At 44.4% G+C, this 18,599-nt stretch overlaps 1 protein-coding gene across 1 annotated transcript in view; it reads left to right on the top strand.

The window, feature by feature from the left end:
- Positions 1-16,812, top strand: part of TRIM71 (tripartite motif containing 71) — a 67,820-nt gene extending 51,008 nt beyond the window's left edge. Inside the window, exons 3-4 of the mRNA XM_070577385.1 lie at positions 8,874-9,008; positions 14,918-16,812. Of these exons, the coding sequence (XP_070433486.1) occupies positions 8,874-9,008; positions 14,918-16,369 (1,587 nt within the window). The 3' untranslated portion in view covers positions 16,370-16,812. The remainder of the gene's footprint in view (positions 1-8,873; positions 9,009-14,917) is intronic.
- Positions 16,813-18,599: the final 1,787 nt, after the last annotated feature.

Below are 18,599 nucleotides of genomic sequence, written 5' to 3'. Positions count from 1 at the left end.
TTTTCTTTTCTTAAAGTGAACATTGGAGAAGGAAGGAATACAGTCAGTTAACATATAATTTGGGGCAAGTGGTAAATTTCTTGAAAATATACATATAATTTGTCCCCTGCCCCCTTATGTTTTAAAGAAATTCATTCAACCCATATAAACCAAAATAGAGAATGATTCTGGTCACAGGGTAAGAAGAGTTCTGATTTCTTTCACAGGAAATATTTAAATAACAAGTTTGATTTGGAAATCATTGGTCTAAGAAACCCCTAGATTTGTTCATTTACTCTTATTAGTGTTAATTTATTAAGTGTATCATTTAGGAGCTCTTAAAAGCTGCTTATTTGTACAGGCAAATTGGCAGATCCAGGAAACAGTAGATATTCTAGAAGTAGGCTTTATTTTGCTAATAAGAGAGTTAAGAAGACATCAGACCAAATCAGGGGTGATGAAGGGGGGTGAAGGAATAGATTTAAATCCATTGGAACAAACACTAAAATCAAAACTTAGCTGGATTAAAGGGTTATGTGGAGGGGAGGGGGGAAAGCATTAAATATAATAATAATGAAGGTAGATATATGTTAAATTCCTAAAGGCATGAAAGACCTCTAAGATTAGAAGTGATACTAGAAACTTCTGCATATTAAAAGGAAAACAACAAACTAGAAAATATGCTGGCAAATAGTTACTGTATGAAGAGATCATAAAAGTAGGTACAATAGGAAGACACAGATAAAGGAATGAAAGAGATGAAAACATAGCTTACAAAGAAAATCCAACTACTTAATATAAATATACGAAAACATAATCAGCCTGAGCAGTAATCTAATTAAAATGACATCAGGATACTATTCCGGACAAATAACTGACTGTGTGTTGCACCATGCTTACTCTGTGGGTGGGAGAACGTGCGTTGAAAACTGTCAAAGCCTTGAACCTGGAGGCACTTTTCCTCCTTTGGGACTCTCCTGTAAGGCAGTGACCTGCATTCTGAAGGTATTCGTTGCACCATTGTGAATTGTCAATAGGAGTAAGATTTTTTAGCCACTTAAATTTATAAAAAGTTTGTGATCACATTTAACACGCACATGCACATACACACACACATCGTGTTAAGTAAAATGAGCAAACCATGAAGTTGGTTCAAGAAAAATGATGCAAAACCAGAAAACAGTACTCAGAAAAATAAGGGGAGGTGGTAGAAATAGGCCAAAATATTAATAGTAGTGTTTTCTTGATTATGGTGGGACTGAGGCAATTTTTTTTCAGTTTTACTGAGGAAAACTGATACACAGTAGACTACACATATTTAAAGTGTGCGACATGTTTGACGTGTATTTCACCCAAGAAAACATCACCACAGACGAGAGTGTGAGCATGTGCATCACCCCCAAATGTTTGTTTATATCCTTATCGTAATCCCTGCCTTACTGCTCCCATGTACCCAAGCAAACACTCTTTTGCTTTCTGTCATAGACTAAGATTTTGTTCTGTTTTTGATCAATTAGGAAATGAATTTAGCAATGAGTAACAGGCCTTCTCTCTGCTCCCAAAAAGTAGTGCTTTAAATACTCACGATTTTAATCTCCCCTATTTAAAAAAAAAAAAAATAAAGTCTGGAGATACAGGTAGTCATTGGAGTAGGCTTCATTTCTACCCTACCATTTCTAGGTGTTGACATTCATCCCTATGGCCCAAAATGGCTGCTGGAACTCAAGCAGTCACATCTGTGTTCTGAACAATTGAAGTGGGCACGCCTCCTGCCTTTTGTAGAGATTTCCCATAATAAGTCTTGGCATAACAATTATCTGTTCGCCAAAGCCCAATCTCATGGCCACATCAGTTGCAAGGGAGTTTTTTATGCAAGCTCAGTATAGCCTGAAATAGCTAGAGCTCTGTTATTTTTCATCTGATGTTAGTAGTAAGTCAGTAGTAGTAATAAAGATGAAATGGATGTTGTAGACAACCAGCTATCTTTGCCCTACCCTCTTCCTAATTTCCTTTATTGGACATGAGTTGTCTACCCAGTTAGAGAAGTAAACATTGGCATTCTTCATGTTAAAGCAAGTGTGATAGATATTGCAGCATTTAACACAAAAATGAGAACTGAGGTTAATAACTAAGCATAATTATTTTAAATTGTACAAATGAAATTGTAAATTAATCTAGACTTTCTGGACTTCTCTGGTCCCCCAATGTCTGTTTTTGTTTGGTCATTTTATTAGACCAAGTCACCTGCAGACACTCCTGCTTGCCACGATGGAAGGTTTACCACAGTGAATGCCAAGAGTGCCTACCGTCTCCTGTGAACTTACATCACCGTATTTACTCTCCCAGAAAGCAGATCAAGGAAACCTTTTTTTATCCTATTACAGATAAGGAAATGGAAGAACAGAATTTAGTTGCTTTGCCCAAGATCCCAGATCTCATCAACCATAAGTCTTCCCTTTTCATCCGTCAGAATTAACAACCTGTTTACTGAGCTTCTCCTCTGTTCCAGGCACTGAAATAGGTGCTTTATATGTGCATAGTAGTGTCTGAGGTGTGGATGTTGTTCCTTCCATTTTGCAGAGAGAAAACTGCTTCAAAGAGATTTAGTAACCTGCCAGAGGTCACACTGACTGTGAGCAGAGGAATTGCGTTTGAATACAAAACTGGTGGTTACTTCTTCTCATTTTGGGAGGCAGGCGCGCTTGCGCGCTTGCTCGCTCGCTTCCCTCCTGACTCCCCCCACCCCCCACCCCCCAATCCATGACCCAATTAAAGTTTTTCCCATGCTGTCTTAATTGGGACTCTTGGTTGCAGTTGACTATAAGGGAATGAATAGTCTCAGGTGACCAGGTAGAAGAATATGGATGGATCAGGCTTCACGTATCCAGGGACTCAGACCTTGGTGCCAGCACTCTGTCACTTAGCGTGGCCCTTTTCTCCACAGTAACCTCATTTTTGCTGCTGGACATGGGCTTCATCCATGCAATGGAGAGAAGGGTGGGCATAAATGGAGATGTCTTCAGGCTTGTGCTGTTCCATTCTAGCAGGCTGCCCTCAGGGAAGGAGTGAGTTCCCCTTTTCCTCTCCTCTCCTCTTTTGGGGGTGGTTGGGCAGGAGCTGGAAGGTCTATATGTAAAATCCCAGGGAAGAGCCCCTAATTGTCCTGGCGTCAGTCATCATTCATGCCTCCTTGGGCACCGTGGCTAGAGGCACTAGGATTGGGAGCTCCCTTTGGACTGAGTGGATGAGCAAGAACACACCCCCAAAGGAAAGGACACTAGCCAGGTAGGTTTAAGTCCTTACCAACTTTACAACACCTTTAAGTGAGTATCAGTGCCATTTTACAAGGTATCTGGACTTGGTACAACTTGAGGGTGGTGTTTTAATTTCCATTTACCAGCTTCTGTTCAGAAAATACTTTTGTAGGAACTTCATTCCCTTTCTTCAACCAGGGACATTTGTCTCATAGTTTCTCCTCCAGAGTTGGGATAATATACACTCCCTAGAGGCTTAGCAGAAATGTTTTTGCCTTTCGTCAATCACTTCTGGACCCCAAATTATACCACTGACCCGTGTTGACGTGTTTGTGCCAAAAGGCTTGAGACTTACTCTGGCTCCTCTCCTATAACAAATAAGCAGCCTCGTGCCGCATGCAGTTGTATGTTAACTTCCCTAGCAAGGTTATCTTGTCTTGGACACCTATTTTCCTCCAGTCCTGATGTCCCCATCCACTTATTTTCAGGATTTATTTGTGTGTGGGGCTGGCCCCGTGGCTGAGTGGTTAAGTTCACATGCTCCACTGTAAGCGGCCCAGTGTTTCGTTGGTTCGAATCCTGGGCGCGGACATGGCACCGCTTATCAAACCACGCTGAGGCGGCGTCCCACATGCCACAACTAGAAGAACCCACAACGAAGAATATACAGCTATGTACTGTGGGGCTTTGGGGAGAAAAAGGAAAAAATAAATAAATAAAAGGTAGATTTCCCCAACCGTTTTTTTTTTTCCCCCAATTTTTGTGGGGGTGGGGTGGGGGGAGGAAGATTAGCCCTGAGGTAACTGCTGCCAATCCTCCTCTTTTTCGCTGAGGAAGATGAGCCCTGAGCTCACATCCATGCCCGTCTTCCTCTACTTTATATGTGGGACGCCTGCCACAGCATGGCGTGCCAAGTGGTGCCATGTCTACACCTGGGATCCGAACTGGCAAACCCTGGGCCGCCGAAGTGGAACGTGCACACTTAACCACTGCGCCACCAGGCCGGCCCTTTTATCCAGTGTTAAAATACAAGTGTTGGAAGTAGTTGACTATGAACCAAAGTTCCTAAGTTACGTCACTGACTCACAATTGTCTTTATTTAGCATGGCAATCTTAGTTCTAGAACAGAAACCCAGAAGTAAATCTTTCAATTAATTCTAGATCCTGTAAAGAAAATTTACCATGATGAGGGTCTGGAGTCACCCACAACAAAGCAAGCATGGAAGATGTCTCTGGTCTACCTCATCAGTGTTTTAAGGGTGACCACTTATTTTTAGTGCTTTTACAACATTCTGTTACTTTCGCTTTGACTCTTCAAAGTACAACAGTTTGCTCACTTACGTAATTAGAGTATTTCACAAGGTGCACTGATTCACTGAGGATATCATAATTAGGACAAGAATATAAGTAGTTCACATAAGAGAGCCTTGATCGTTTAATTACCTATTTCTTTCATCCCATTTAAGATGCTGTTGATTAGAAGATACATATTTATTTTATATACAGCTAACGGGGGGGAAAAAACTCGCCTACAATTTAAGATGTTAAATGTAATAAAAATTACATTTTAGAGTGCACTGCAGGAGTTCCCATATCTGGTGTGGTGGCCTGCGAGTTTACAGGTGACATTCGCATACTCTGTTACCTTCTATCAGGACGCTGTAAATGCTGGTCATCAGGCCACCACTGTTCCCCATAGCAGACATCACTAATGGCTATCTGCACTCTTTCCTGTAAAACTCATATTTGTCTTCAGACTCCTTCTCTGTAGTGTGACAGTCCCTCAACAGTCAGCTGGCATGCACTGATTCACTGCCCAGATTGAGACCCTCAGCTTTCAGATTTTTGGCTGGATCGGTTAACATCCAAAAGATAACATTTTTTTCTCAAGCCCCATGCTTATTGAGTGGCATTGTTTTTCTTGCTTCAAAGTATATATTTCTGTTTCCCAAGCTTATGCAGCCCTTTTACCCACTGCCATATTCCCCAACCAAGCCCCTCTTGTCTCCTTCAAATGCCCTGCTTCAGAAAATAGGGACTAGTTTGGCAGGTCCTGGTCTGCACATCTTGGAATGGAATGCTTGCCTAGGTTGTGTACTATCTGGAGAGGAAATACCCATTTTGTCTCTATGCACAGGGCTTTTATGACTCAATCTTGGGGACGATAGTGTCCTTGCATGCTTGGGCAATGACTCAAATTGCAGTCATATCTTTGCACCCTTTCTACCTGTTTGAAAAATGGAAGAAACAGTTCTTATTGTAGAATGGAAGTTCCAAACCCAAGGGCCTTCAGGGACCTGGCAGGAAACACGAGGGAGTAAGTCTGGCGAGGAGACACTCACTATGTAAACTCTCTAGGTATGCAAAATGGGGTGGTCATTGCTCTCTCCAGCTGGTTCCTGCCCTGCAGGAATGTGGGCCTGTTATTCCCATATCTCCTGATTTTTATGGAAGATAGTTTGGTAAGTAATCTGATGTTGGTATAGATAGAAAGCAGTTTGCTGCCTCTGCTTTCCATTGAGGAAGCGTTAAGAAATGTGGACATCGGCTTGGTTGCCTTAGTCGGATATTGTCTTGGGTGCCAGCTCTGTGCTAATGAATAGCCAGCACATCTGAACACAGGGCGAGCCGCTCTCTTGGCTCTAACCCACCCTTTTGCACTAGTGCTGTGTGATGCTGAGGCTGCAGCACTTCACACCGCGTATCTGGAAGGAGAAAGGGACTTGCGTCTTCCTTTTGACTTCCTGTTCTTAGCAGCAGCATTTTTCAACCTGGCAGCTGAAGTTGGTTCCACAGTGAGCTGGGCACGGCCCGTCCTCCATAATTCTGGGTTCTGTAACCCCAACTTCTCTCTGTTTTTCCAGCCCAAGGGGAGGTAGCTGCTTCCTCCAGTTGCTATCTCTAATCCTCATTGTACCCTCTGCCCTGAATTCCCTCCATTAAATTATCTCTGTTTAAATGTCTTGTGAGGTTTCTGTTTTTCTGAATGACTGACTCCTGACGGACAGCCTGAGACATCCACAGTCTACCACCCCATTATGATGTCTGCTTGTGTGCACACTTGATTGGTCCTTCTGAGTTTTTATCCTTAGGGTAATTGGGATATATCCCTCTGCTTCAATTTGTGGGCTACTGTATTAGTTTCCTAGCGCTACTGTAACAAATTAGTAAACTGGATGACTGAAAACAATAGGAATTTATTCCCTCACAGTTCTGGAGGCTAAAAGTCCAAAATCAAGGTGTCAGTGGCACCATGCTCCCTCTGAAGGCTCTCAGAAAGATTCTTTCCTTCCTTCCTCCTAGCTTCTGGTGGTTGCCAGCAATCCGTGTGGTTCCTTGGCTTGTACCTGTATTGCTCCCAATTTCTGCCTCCATCTTCACAAGGCCTTCCCCCTGCATGTCTGTGTGCCTTCTCTTGGCCTTGAATGGATACCAGTCATTGGATTTAGGACTCATAATCCAGTATGGCCTCATCTTAACTAATTACATGTGCAAAGACCTTATTCCAAATAAGGTCACATTCTGAGGTTTCAGGTGGGCCTGAATTTGGGGGGCACAGTATTTAACCCAGTACAGTTACCTAGTGCTTTGATATACGTGGTTACGGCCATAGACATGAACAAATGTAAAATGTATAGATTGTTCCTGTTACAACACAGTGGCTGAGTACCATGGACCATGGACTTAGCCCCCAGTTAGTTTGATATGTAGTGACCTTTGGGACAAGATTGTAAAGGTGGAGCAGAAACATTATGGGAAGGTGTCCTTCACTTCCAGTTTCAGGAAGGAAGTGGCATCTGAGCTCAGTTTTGAAATTTAGGGCGAATTGGGAAGAGAGGGCATTCCAGACCAGGGTTGATAGCGTGTGAAGCGTCTAGATCAGCCCACGTGCCAGCTCTGATCAGCTCAGGGGATCCTTAGACCTCACAGGGGTTTGGCTGAAGAATGCAGTGAGCAGTTAACCATGTCAGCCATGGGGGCAGCTGCAATGTGTGGGTGTGGCTCCCGTGCCATTAATGTGTCATCCAGACTGAGAGGATTAAAGGTGGTAAATAGGGCCCCCAGTTGTAGGTGACCAAACGAGTCATATCTTTTTTATATTTTTATATTTATATAGTCATATATTTTTAAGCATATCTTAAAAATAAGCCAGGTTGTGTATTGTTCACTTCCATGTATATGAAATATCCAGGGTGGACAGGTCTGTTGAGCCAGTGGATGATGGCTGCCAAGGAGGAGAGGGAGGGGAGATGGAAGATGTCTCCATGGGTATGGAGTTAGTTTCCTTTTGGGGTGATGAAGGTGTCCTGGAGCTAGGTAGTGCTGATGGTTGCCCAACATTGAATGTGCTAAATGTCACGAATGGTAAATTTTGTTATATGTATTGTACCACAATTTAATCACAAGATAAGGCAGGAAGTGTGAATAGGCCTAGGTATGTGAGCCTATCTGAATGACGAGCTAAGTGGGATGTGGGGAAAGGATGGTTGAGCCTCTTTATGCAGGTGTTTGTCTGCCGAGCATTATTTATAATAATAGTGCTTTACTCTGTGCCGGGTTCTCTGCTCAGCCCTTTCCATGTATTGCCCTGCGTTTTCCTCACGTTCACCCTTCACCGTGCTGAAGAAGGCCAGGAGTTTGTCCAGGGCCTCACACCTACTAAGAGGTGGAGCTAGCATTTGAACTTGGGCCACCTGCCTCCAGGGATGCCCAGGACTGTCCAGTTTTACATGTTATTCTACATCCCAGAAACTCCTCCAGGGCACACGTGTGATTGGTCCTCCTGAACACATTCCCGAGCCCAGGTCTGGCTCCAGCCCCTTTCTGCTTCCCCAGGCCCCTCCTGATTTGGGACCCCTACTTGGAAACCATCAGCAGTCACTTTGGAATCCCTGATTTAATACCTCAGTATCTCGAAGAAATCCTTGTGGCTTTTTGAGACATGTCATGTAATATTAATGAAAACACCAGGCCTTCTGTCTTGATCAATTTTTTATGAACAATAATACGTCTGATTAAACTGGCTGATTTACTAGGGCTGGTGGTACAGGGTAGGGTGTGTGGTGGTGTGTAGATGGTCTCTGGCAAACCGTCTCTGACCACAGGGCACACGATATTCCCACTATGCACTTGTTCTGGCTGGAACGAACTCTGCTGCTAATGACTTGACAAGAACGTGATGGATAACCACTGGCCTGCAGCCTGTTGTACAACCTCATGTGAGGATGTGCCCAGCCTGCAGGGTTTCCCCAGGTGGGGAGTAAGCCAGAAAGGCTTTGGAAAGTTGCTCGTGTGCCCAGGGCAGTACATTTCACATCTGATCCTCATTCCCGGTTTTCGGCTGTGACCTAGCTGCACCAGTTTCACTGTGTCAGAGTATCTCTCAATAGTCCTGACAGTCACTGTGTAGGTGCCATTTCTCATACAAAGAATTCCAGTGCTTGCCAGTAACTCCTACAGTTACATGTCAGGCAGATGCCATTCTCTCCCTAAGGGTCTGCTTTCTCTCCAAGGAAGTGGATCAAGCAGTCTGGGGGCCCAGGGTGTTAGCTTTTCAGGTCTGAAAAAAAGCAGACTTAAATGTTTTGTCTGAGGAGTGAATGTCCTTCTAATGCCATGAGGTTGTTTGTGGTTTTCCAGCTGAGCATCGAGCAGGCCCAGACGGTGGCAGAACAGGTGGAGATGAAAGCAAAGGTGGTACAGTCGGAGGTCAAAGCCGTGACTGCAAGGCACAAGAAGGCCCTGGAGGAGCGGGAGTGCGAGCTGCTGTGGAAGGTAACATGCCCACGCCAATTCCATTCCAGCCAGCCTTCTCATGGGAACCACAGCAGAACCGCGAGGATTCTAATGTCAGATCCTAGACCCCACCTCCGAGTTCAGAACACTTGATAGTTTTCCCAAAAGTTTGTTGGCAGAAAGATGCAGGGGTCCCTGGAACATCACGGGTGCCATTCGAGCAGTAAAAGAACAAGAAGCCTTTTCAGAAGGAGTTGAAGTGGCCAGAAGTAGTACCCAAGGCTGGAAGGAATCTCAAGTTTTACGCTGCACACACTCAAAAGGAGGCAGAAAGGAGGGAGTACAGTCGGCATGTTGTTATGAAAGCAGACTGCTAGGAAACATCCTTATTTTTGTGTCCTGGCTGGTTGTACTTCCTGACCCCTTGTGGAAAACCAGTCCTCCACTTGTGAGGGCGGTGAGCATGTGCCCCTTCTTCCTGTTGGAGCAGGAAAGAGTGCTGAGTGCACGGGTGTGCTGTTTAGATAAACATCAGCTGGGAAGATGACTCTTCCCCACCCCAGCCACCATCCCAACGTTCTCTTCTCTGAGCTTACATCCCCACTCGGGAAGAAGAGCAGGGTGTGCTGTGACTGGACCGGTACCTCAGTACCTCCGTTGGACTTTGCATTTCGTTTTCCATTTAGTTAGCTCATGACTGCTCCCTGCCTTTTCTGACTTCTCAAGGGATATGGCTCAGTTGCCTTTTGACAAGAAGAGGCGATTCCTTGGGTGGAAAAGAAGTCCAAGGTTTAATTCAGCAGATATTGTATTCAGGCACCTTTGTGGGGCTGACACGGTTTTCAGACATTCAGATGTCCCCGTGGTCTGCCAGTCTCATGCCACCCACGAATGTTAATTATAACTGAAAGGGGCCCACTTCTTGCAACCTGAGAGCTCTGTGGTGAACTCTGCCACAAACTTGCTCTTCTGGATTTGCTGATGAAAAGCCCTTTGTGTGTAAGGGTTTCTGCAGATCTCACCTTAGTTACCCTCCCTCCTGTGAGGCTGACTCTTTCTAAAGACACTTCTCTTTCAGGAGGAATGGAAAGCAAGTTTTTACTCTGGGAGAGGCAAATTTGGAAGAAGAGTCAGTCTCTTCTTCGTGTAGTAAACTTCATTTCTAATTGCCTAAAAACTCATTCTCAGATAACTCCAAAGTAAGCTTGCACATCTGGACGCACCTAAGTCCCATTTGTCTTTACTTTTTGCTATGGTACCTCACCCCAAATCCTCGGGAGTCCGCCCACCCTTTTACTAATTAATGATTTTTCTGCTGCCTTCCAGCCAAGCCTTCCTGCCTGTGTCTGCCTGGGCACCTCCTAGTTATATAATGTTTTGTTTTCTTGCATTCCTGGTTATTGAAGATGCTGAGTGCCAGGTGACACAGTTTTGTGTGTCTGGATGCACATCTTCGTTCTTTGGGCTTATAGGTTTCCAGTGGACTTGGCTTCCTCATGGGATTAGCTGCAACCACATGATTGAGGGATCAGAACCAAAGCCCAGAGGTTTGACTCAGGGCAAGACCAAAGGACAAAGCTGCTCTTTAATCTGTCCCCACACGGGCCTCTCTCTACACACGTGTCCTGTCTCTAGAGTGGACAGATGAGAAAGCATGAATGGGTCAAAAATCACCTCATCACCACCCAAGGGGAAATACGATTAACATCCACGCTTCCCAACAGTGGACCCTTATTCTGACAGAGACTTTCTGTAGCTTTCGGATCAGTACAGCGCTCAGAGTCATGGTCCTCTGCAAAACAGCACAAACTTGCTGGGGGACTTGCTGATTCTCTTCACAGGGGAAATCGCTTAAAATTAGAGGACTTTTAGATATTTAGTGCAAAAGAGTGGAGAAATTCTTATTTTTCATTGGTTAGGCAAAAATCCCACATTCCTCAATAGTGTGCTCTGAGAACCTCAGGAGCAGGAATTATTTTGGCAGGTCAGAATCCATGTATATTCTAGCATTTTAGATTTAGAGGGTTCTTTTGGAAACAATATAGGCTAATTTTGCCAAAAACTTGCTGTCTCCAAATTTTGGGTGTGGGGCCTTTCTGTCTCACTGTTGAAGGTTTCTAAAACCTGTGAAAAGAGAAAACTGAGTACAGGAGACAAGGAGAAGAGGGGGTTTGTAATCTTGCATGAAGTGCTCACCAAATCCTGTTACTCTCGCTACAAACTGTCTTTCTGCCTCTCGCCTTGTTTGTGTTTGGGGCTGGGAGGCAGCTGGGGGGAATCTTCCAAGAGATTTCAGGCTCTGTGTAGCTGCACTGAAAATTCAGTCTTCGGGGAGTGCAGGTCTGGCCTTGTGCTCAGTCCATTGGGAAGTCCTGCCGGTTTCTGCCTCTTTTCTCTCCACCTGCAAAGCCACCTGTCTCTGACAAACCTTTATCCCTAGTCACTGTCTTTCACACTCTATTTCTATTCTCTAACACCTAACACTGTCTAAAATTATCTTCCATCATTTCTTTGATCTTTTTTTTTATTGAGGTTATGGTAGTTTGTAACATTGTGAAATTTCAGTTGTGCATTATTATTTGTCAGTCGCCTTATAGACTGCCACTTCACCCTTTGTGCCCAGCCCCCACACCCCTTCCCCCTACCCCCTGGTAAAAAAAAAAAAAACAAAGAGAACTAAATAGTTCTCTTGGTCCATGTGTTTGTTTATCTTCCACATATGAGTGAAAGCATACAGTATTTGTCTTTATCTGGTTTATTTTGCTTAACATAATACCCTCAAGGTCCATCCATGTTGTTGCAAATGGGATGATTTTGTCATTTTTTATGACTGAGTAGTATTCCAGTGTGTGTGTGTGTGTGTGTGTGTGTGTGTGTACGTACTCACACACCATATCTTTCTTATCCAATCATCAGTTGATGGGCACTTAGGTTGCTTCCATGTCTTGGCTATTGTGAATAGTGCTGCAGTGAACATAGGAGTGCACACATCTCTTTGAATTGCTGGTTTCAAGTTCTTTGGATAGATACCCAGTGGCAAGATAGCTGGGTTGTATGGTATTTCTATTTTTAGTATTTTTAGAAATGTCCATACTCTTTTCCATAGTGGATGAACCAGTTTGCATTCCCACCAGCGGTGTATGAGGATTCCTTTTTCTCCACATCCTCTCCAACATTTGTTATTTTTTGTCTTGGTTATTAGAGTCATTCTAATGGGTGTAAGGTGATATCTTAAGAGTAGTTTTCATTTGCATTTCCCTGATGATCAGTCATGTTGAGCACCTTTTCATGTGCCTGTTGGCCATCTGTATATCTTCTTTGAAGAAATGTCTGTTCATATCCTCTGTCCACTTTTTGATTGGGTTGTTTGATTTTTTTTTGTTGAGTTGTGTGAGTTCTTTATGTATTATGGAGATTAAGCCTTTGTCAGATGTATGATTTGCAAATATTTTTTCCCAGTTGGTGGGTTGTGTTTTCGTTCCAATACTGGTTTCCCTTGCCTTGTAGAAGCTCTTTAGTCTGATGAAGTCCCACTTGTTTATTTTTTTCTTTTGTTTCCCTTGTCCAAGAAGACACCATGTCCAAAAAGATGCTTGTAAGTCCACTGTCAAAGAATGTACTGCCTATATTTTCTTCTAGAAGTTTTATGGTTTCAGGTCTTACCTTCAAGTCTTTGATCCATTTTGAGTATTTTTGTGAATGGTGTAAGAGAATGGTCTACTTTGATTCTTTTGCATGTGCCTGTCCAGTTTTCCCAACACCATTTGTTGAAGAGACTTTCTTTTCTCCACTGTATGTTCTTAGCTCCTTTGTCGAAGCTTAGCTGTCTGTAGATGTGTGGTTTTATTTCTGGGCTTTCAATTGTGTTCCATTGATCTGTGTGCCTGTTTTTGTACCAGTTCCCATGCTGTTTTGATTACTGTAGCTTTGTAGTAGATTTTGAAGTCATGGATTGTGATGCCTCCAGCTTTGTTCTTTTTTTCAGGATTGCTTTAGCAATTCTGGGTCTTTGGTTGCCCCATGTGAATTTTGGGATTCTTTGTTCTATTTCTGTGAAGAATGTCATTGGGATTCTGATTGGGATTGCGTTGAATCTGTAGATTGCTTTAGGTAGTATGGACCTTTTAACTATGTTGATTCTTCCAATCTATGTGCCTGGAAGATCTTTCCATTTCTTTGTCTTCTTTGATTTCTTTCGTTAAAGTCTTGTAGTTTTCATTGTATAAGGTCTTTCACTTCCTTGGTTAAATTTATTCCAAGATGTTTTATTCTTTTTGTTGCAGTTGTGAATGGGATTATGCTGTTGAGTTGTCTTTCTGTTAGTTCGTTGTTAGAGTATAGAAATGCAACTGATTTTTGCAAGTTTATTTTGTTCCCTGCAACTTTGCTGTAATTGTTGATTATTTCTAATAGTTTTCCGGTGGATTTTTTAGGATCATGTCGTCCACAGACAGCGAGAATTTCACTTCTTCATTGCCTATTTAGATACCTTTTATTTCTTTTTCTTGCCTAATTGCTCTGGTGAAAACCTCTAGTACGATGTTGAATAGGAGTGATGAGAGTGGCACCCTTGTCTTGTTCCTGTTCTCAGAGGGATGGCTTTCAACTTTTCCCCATTGAGTATGATGTTGGCTGTTCGTTTGTCATATGTGGCCTTTATAATGTTGAGGTACTTTCCTTCTCTGCCCATTTTATTGAGCGTTTGTATCATAAATGGATGTTGGATCTTGTCAAATGATTTCTCTGCGTCTGTTGAGATGATCATGTAGTTTTTGTTCATTGTGCTGTATTACATTGATTGATTTCTGCATTTTGAAACATCCCTATGTCCCTGATATAAATTCCATGTGATCATGGTGTATGATCTTTTTTTTTTTGGAAGATTAGCCCTGAGCTGACATCTGCTACCAATCTTCCTCTTCTTGCTGAGGAAGACTGGCCCTGAGCTAACATCCGTGCCCGTCTTCCTCTGCTGTACATGTGGGATGCCTACCACAGCATGGTGTGCCAAGCAGTACCATGCCCGCACCTGGCGAACCCTGGGCCGCTGACGTGGAACGTGTGAACTTAACCGCTGCACCACCAGGCCGGCCCCTGATCTTTTTAATGTATTGCTGTATTCGGTTTGCCAATATTTTGTTGAGGATTTTTGCATGTATGTTCATGAGTGATATTGACCTGTAATTTTCCTTCTTTGTGTTGTCCTTGTCTGGCTTTGGAAATCAGGGTGATGTCTTTGTTTGCTTTTTTAATATGTCATTTTAAAATATAAGCTCTGAGGGCAAGGTCCATGTTTCTTATTGGTCACTGTGTACGTCCAGGGTCTGGCAAAAAGGAGGTGCTCAGTAAACATTTGTTAGATTGCTTTTTTTAACTTTCATTTTGATTTAATTTCTAACTTACAGAAAAGTTAAAAACTGCATATATCCTATACCCAGATTCACTGATTATTTACATTTTGCCCCATTTTCATCCTTCTCTCCTGTATGTATTATGTATTTGATTTGAGAGTGAGTTGGAGTGTTGGAGACACGCTGCCCCACTACCCGCTAAATACATCAATGTTTATTTCTTCTGAGCAAGGACATTCTCTTATATAATCACAGTTAATCAGAAGTTTAATCTTGATACTAGTATCCAATCGTCAGTCCATAGTTAAATTTCACCAGCAATGTTTTTAACAGCAATATCGCCCTAGTCCAGGGTCACACATTGCATTTACTTGCCATGTCTCTTTAGTCATCTCCTGTAATCTGGGACAGTTCCTCAGCCTCCTTTTCTTTGGATTTTGCTATTTCTGAAGAGTGCAGACCAGTTGTTTCTAGTAGGCTTTCCCTTGGTATGGGTTTGTCTGAGGCTTCCTCGCGATCAGTGTCAGGTTCTGTGTTGTTTCTGTGCTTGGTTCTAAGCCTGTGTTCTCTCTCCCTATCCCTCACCTTTTCCTGCAGGTAGAGAAGATCCGCCAGGTGAAAGCCAAGTCTCTGTACCTGCAGGTGGAGAAGCTGCGGCAGAACCTGAACAAGCTCGAGAGCACCATCAGTGCCGTCCAGCAGGTCCTGGAGGAGGGGAGGGCGCTGGATATTCTGCTGGCCCGAGACCGCATGCTGGCCCAGGTGCAGGAGCTAAAGACCGTGCGCAGCCTCCTGCAGCCCCAGGAGGATGACCGGGTCATGTTCACACCCCCCGACCAGGCCCTCTACCTCGCCATCAAGTCCTTTGGCTTTGTCAGCAGTGGGGCCTTTGCCCCACTCACCAAAGCCACGGGCGATGGCCTCAAGCGGGCCCTCCAGGGTAAGGTGGCCTCCTTCACTGTCATTGGCTACGACCATGATGGGGAGCCTCGCCTCTCAGGAGGTGACCTAATGTCAGCCGTGGTCCTGGGCCCCGATGGCAACCTGTTTGGTGCAGAGGTGAGCGATCAGCAGAACGGGACTTACGTGGTGAGCTACCGGCCCCAGCTGGAGGGTGAGCACCTGGTGTCGGTCACCATGTGCAACCAGCACATCGAGAATAGCCCCTTCAAGGTGGTGGTGAAGTCGGGCCGCAGCTACGTGGGCATTGGGCTCCCAGGCCTGAGTTTCGGCAGCGAGGGCGACAGCGACGGCAAACTCTGCCGCCCTTGGGGCGTGAGTGTGGACAAGGAGGGCTATATCATTGTCGCTGACCGCAGCAACAACCGCATCCAGGTGTTCAAGCCCTGCGGCACCTTCCACCACAAATTTGGTACCCTGGGCTCCCGGCCTGGGCAATTCGACCGACCAGCTGGCGTAGCCTGTGATGCCTCCCGCAGGATCGTGGTGGCTGACAAGGACAATCATCGCATCCAGATCTTCACCTTTGAGGGCCAGTTCCTCCTCAAGTTTGGCGAGAAAGGAACCAAGAATGGGCAGTTCAACTACCCTTGGGATGTGGCGGTGAATTCTGAGGGCAAGATCCTCGTCTCTGACACTCGGAACCACCGGATCCAGCTATTTGGGCCTGATGGAGTCTTCCTGAATAAGTATGGCTTCGAGGGGGCTCTCTGGAAGCACTTTGACTCCCCACGGGGGGTGGCCTTCAACCACGAGGGCCATTTGGTGGTCACCGACTTCAACAACCACCGGCTCCTGGTCATTCACCCCGATTGCCAATCAGCTCGCTTCCTCGGCTCAGAGGGCACTGGCAATGGGCAGTTCCTGCGTCCACAGGGCGTAGCTGTGGACCAGGAGGGGCGCATCATTGTGGCGGATTCCCGGAACCACCGGGTACAGATGTTCGAGTCCAACGGCAGCTTCCTGTGCAAGTTTGGTGCTCAAGGTAGTGGCTTCGGGCAGATGGACCGCCCCTCCGGCATCGCCGTCACCCCTGATGGAATGATCGTCGTGGTGGACTTTGGCAACAATCGCATCCTCATCTTCTAATCACATCTTCTAGGCTTCTGTGTTGGGGTGTGCCTGTGTACCTCTCTTTCTCTCCTTTTGAATTTCAGAGAAGAAACAGTCTCAGGGAAATTTTTTTTCTTTTGTCTAAAGAGAACAAGAAAAGTACAACATTGCTTAAGTCCTACCTCATCTTTAGTTTTTTACAGATGAATGTACTTATCTTTTCGGCAGGGGTTGAGCCTGTGAAGTGATTATTTCTATCTACCTCATAAATCTTTACATTTCCTTCTCCAGCAGGCCCTCTGCCCTCCTCCCACCCTCACTCAGTGGAGTTCACGTCTCCCTCTGCCCTTCTGCGGGACGTGATATGCACAAGCCGAGCATCTCGATGGCTGGGAGGGCACTGGATATGTGTGGTGGGGTGCATTCTGTAGATTGAGCCAAGGAAACACGAAAAAACTACTAAGTAAAGAAACTAAAAACTATAAAACATGGGAAAATGGGATTTAAAATGCTTAATTATAGAGTATTTGTGTTCTTGAGAATACTTTGTTTATGGGGTTAGATTGTATTGTGTGATCTTGATCTTTTTGGAAAATCTTTTTTTTTTTTAATTTTTTTTTTTTTTAATGCTGCAACAGAGAACTTTTCTGCGTTCTCCTTTTATACCTCAGTGTGTTTATCATCCTGTTCAGCATCTTTACTTATTTCTGGAAGATGTGGCTGTGGCTTGCTAGCCAAGAAAAGCAGACTATTCATATTTTAGGGTATGTAATTTTTGTTTCTTTTAAGAGAGGGTCTGTATTGTGTGTGTATGTCTGTTAAGGGGCGTGTGTGTGTGTTAAGCTCTCTTACACCAAAATAGTAAAGCTGAAAATGATATGCCACCTCCCAAAGAACCTTTTCTTTTCACACTTTTGTTTCTAAAAAATAGATGTAGTTCAGGATTTTGGGTTAAAAGTAGTCTCAAAAGGTAAGTATTCTTAGTTTGCTGTTGGTTGTAAAGAGTTAAGTGGAAGGAAGAAGAAAATTAACCTCATTCTCAGAAAGAGGGATTTCAGACATGGACTGGTGTGTGGACATGAGTGGGTGGACATGCATGTGCTGAGGTGGTCCGTAGAGAGCATGAGAAAGCAGCAGGGCACCTCCAAACTGCTGAACTCTGCAGGAGGGCGGGGGTTGGTCCCCGTCCCTAGATTGAATGTTGTTCTGTTAATGCTAGTTGTTTCTTTTCCTGAGAAGAGTAGGCAAAGGAATGAACTTTTATTTTAAAAGCACAATTTTTTCCTGCTTTGGAAGTTCAGGGAAATAGAGTGTTTGAAATTCAAGTTAATAGGAACAGCTCATCTCCACACCCTCTGCTCGGCTCACTTTTAGAGAGTGCTCTGCCCCGGAGCCATGCTGTGGGACCTCATGGTTAACGTCAATTTTCCCCCCAAAGGTCTTTGAATGTAAAGAATTTGTAAACCAAATTGCCCCAGCCTGAAACAGAGGACGTGATATCTTTTGTTAAAACTGTATGGCGGTACCAAAGAATGGACATTGAAGCCAGGCTCCCATTGCAGAACTGTGGGATGGCATCTGTCACTTTACAGGGTTGGTTTGTAGTAAGCTGGACTTGGATACAAAACCTTGTGCTTCTGGGCATTATCTGTCTTTCAACTGGAAAGTAGGTGTAGCTGATACCTGCTTGTCAGAACCCCTGTGGGTCCCTGTATTCCCCCTAAATACCGAAATAAGAACCAAATTCCAGGGTGGCACGCTTAAAGAGAAAGAGGACCTCTCTGCCGGCGGTGGCTCACAGGGAGACCTCTTGGTTAAACAGAAAGACTAACAGATCAGTTCTGTTCCTGTATTTAAGAGAAATTCATCGTCAGATATGGATGTAGTTTTGAATGAACAGAATAAACTACCAAGGGGAGTTGTCTTTGTCCTTGTCTTTGTCGTCCCCAAAGAAAAGGCGATGATGGGGACTGTGTGTAGCAAGTCAGTCAAGTTGCTTTTCCCATCCAGCTCCAGTGGACATTTAATTTGCCACTTCAAGGGACCCTGTCTCCTCCCATTGCTCCAGTTCTAGGCTGTGCAAGTGACCAAAATGGGGAAAAACTCACTTCATAAAGGAGAAGTGCATGCAATAAAGGATCCCGAACTAGGACAGTAGCTCCAGACTGCTCCCCCGCTGCTGTGTGGCAGGGGGGCCGGTGTCAGGAAATCTTGTTTTGTCAAAGCTCCTTTTCTTTTATTGAAGAATTTAATAGTGAATCCTTCC

The sequence above is a fragment of the Equus przewalskii genome, chromosome 15 (assembly GCF_037783145.1).
Source record: "Equus przewalskii isolate Varuska chromosome 15, EquPr2, whole genome shotgun sequence".
NCBI lineage: Eukaryota > Metazoa > Chordata > Mammalia > Perissodactyla > Equidae > Equus > Equus przewalskii.
This window is presented reverse-complemented; position numbering and strand designations above follow the sequence as displayed.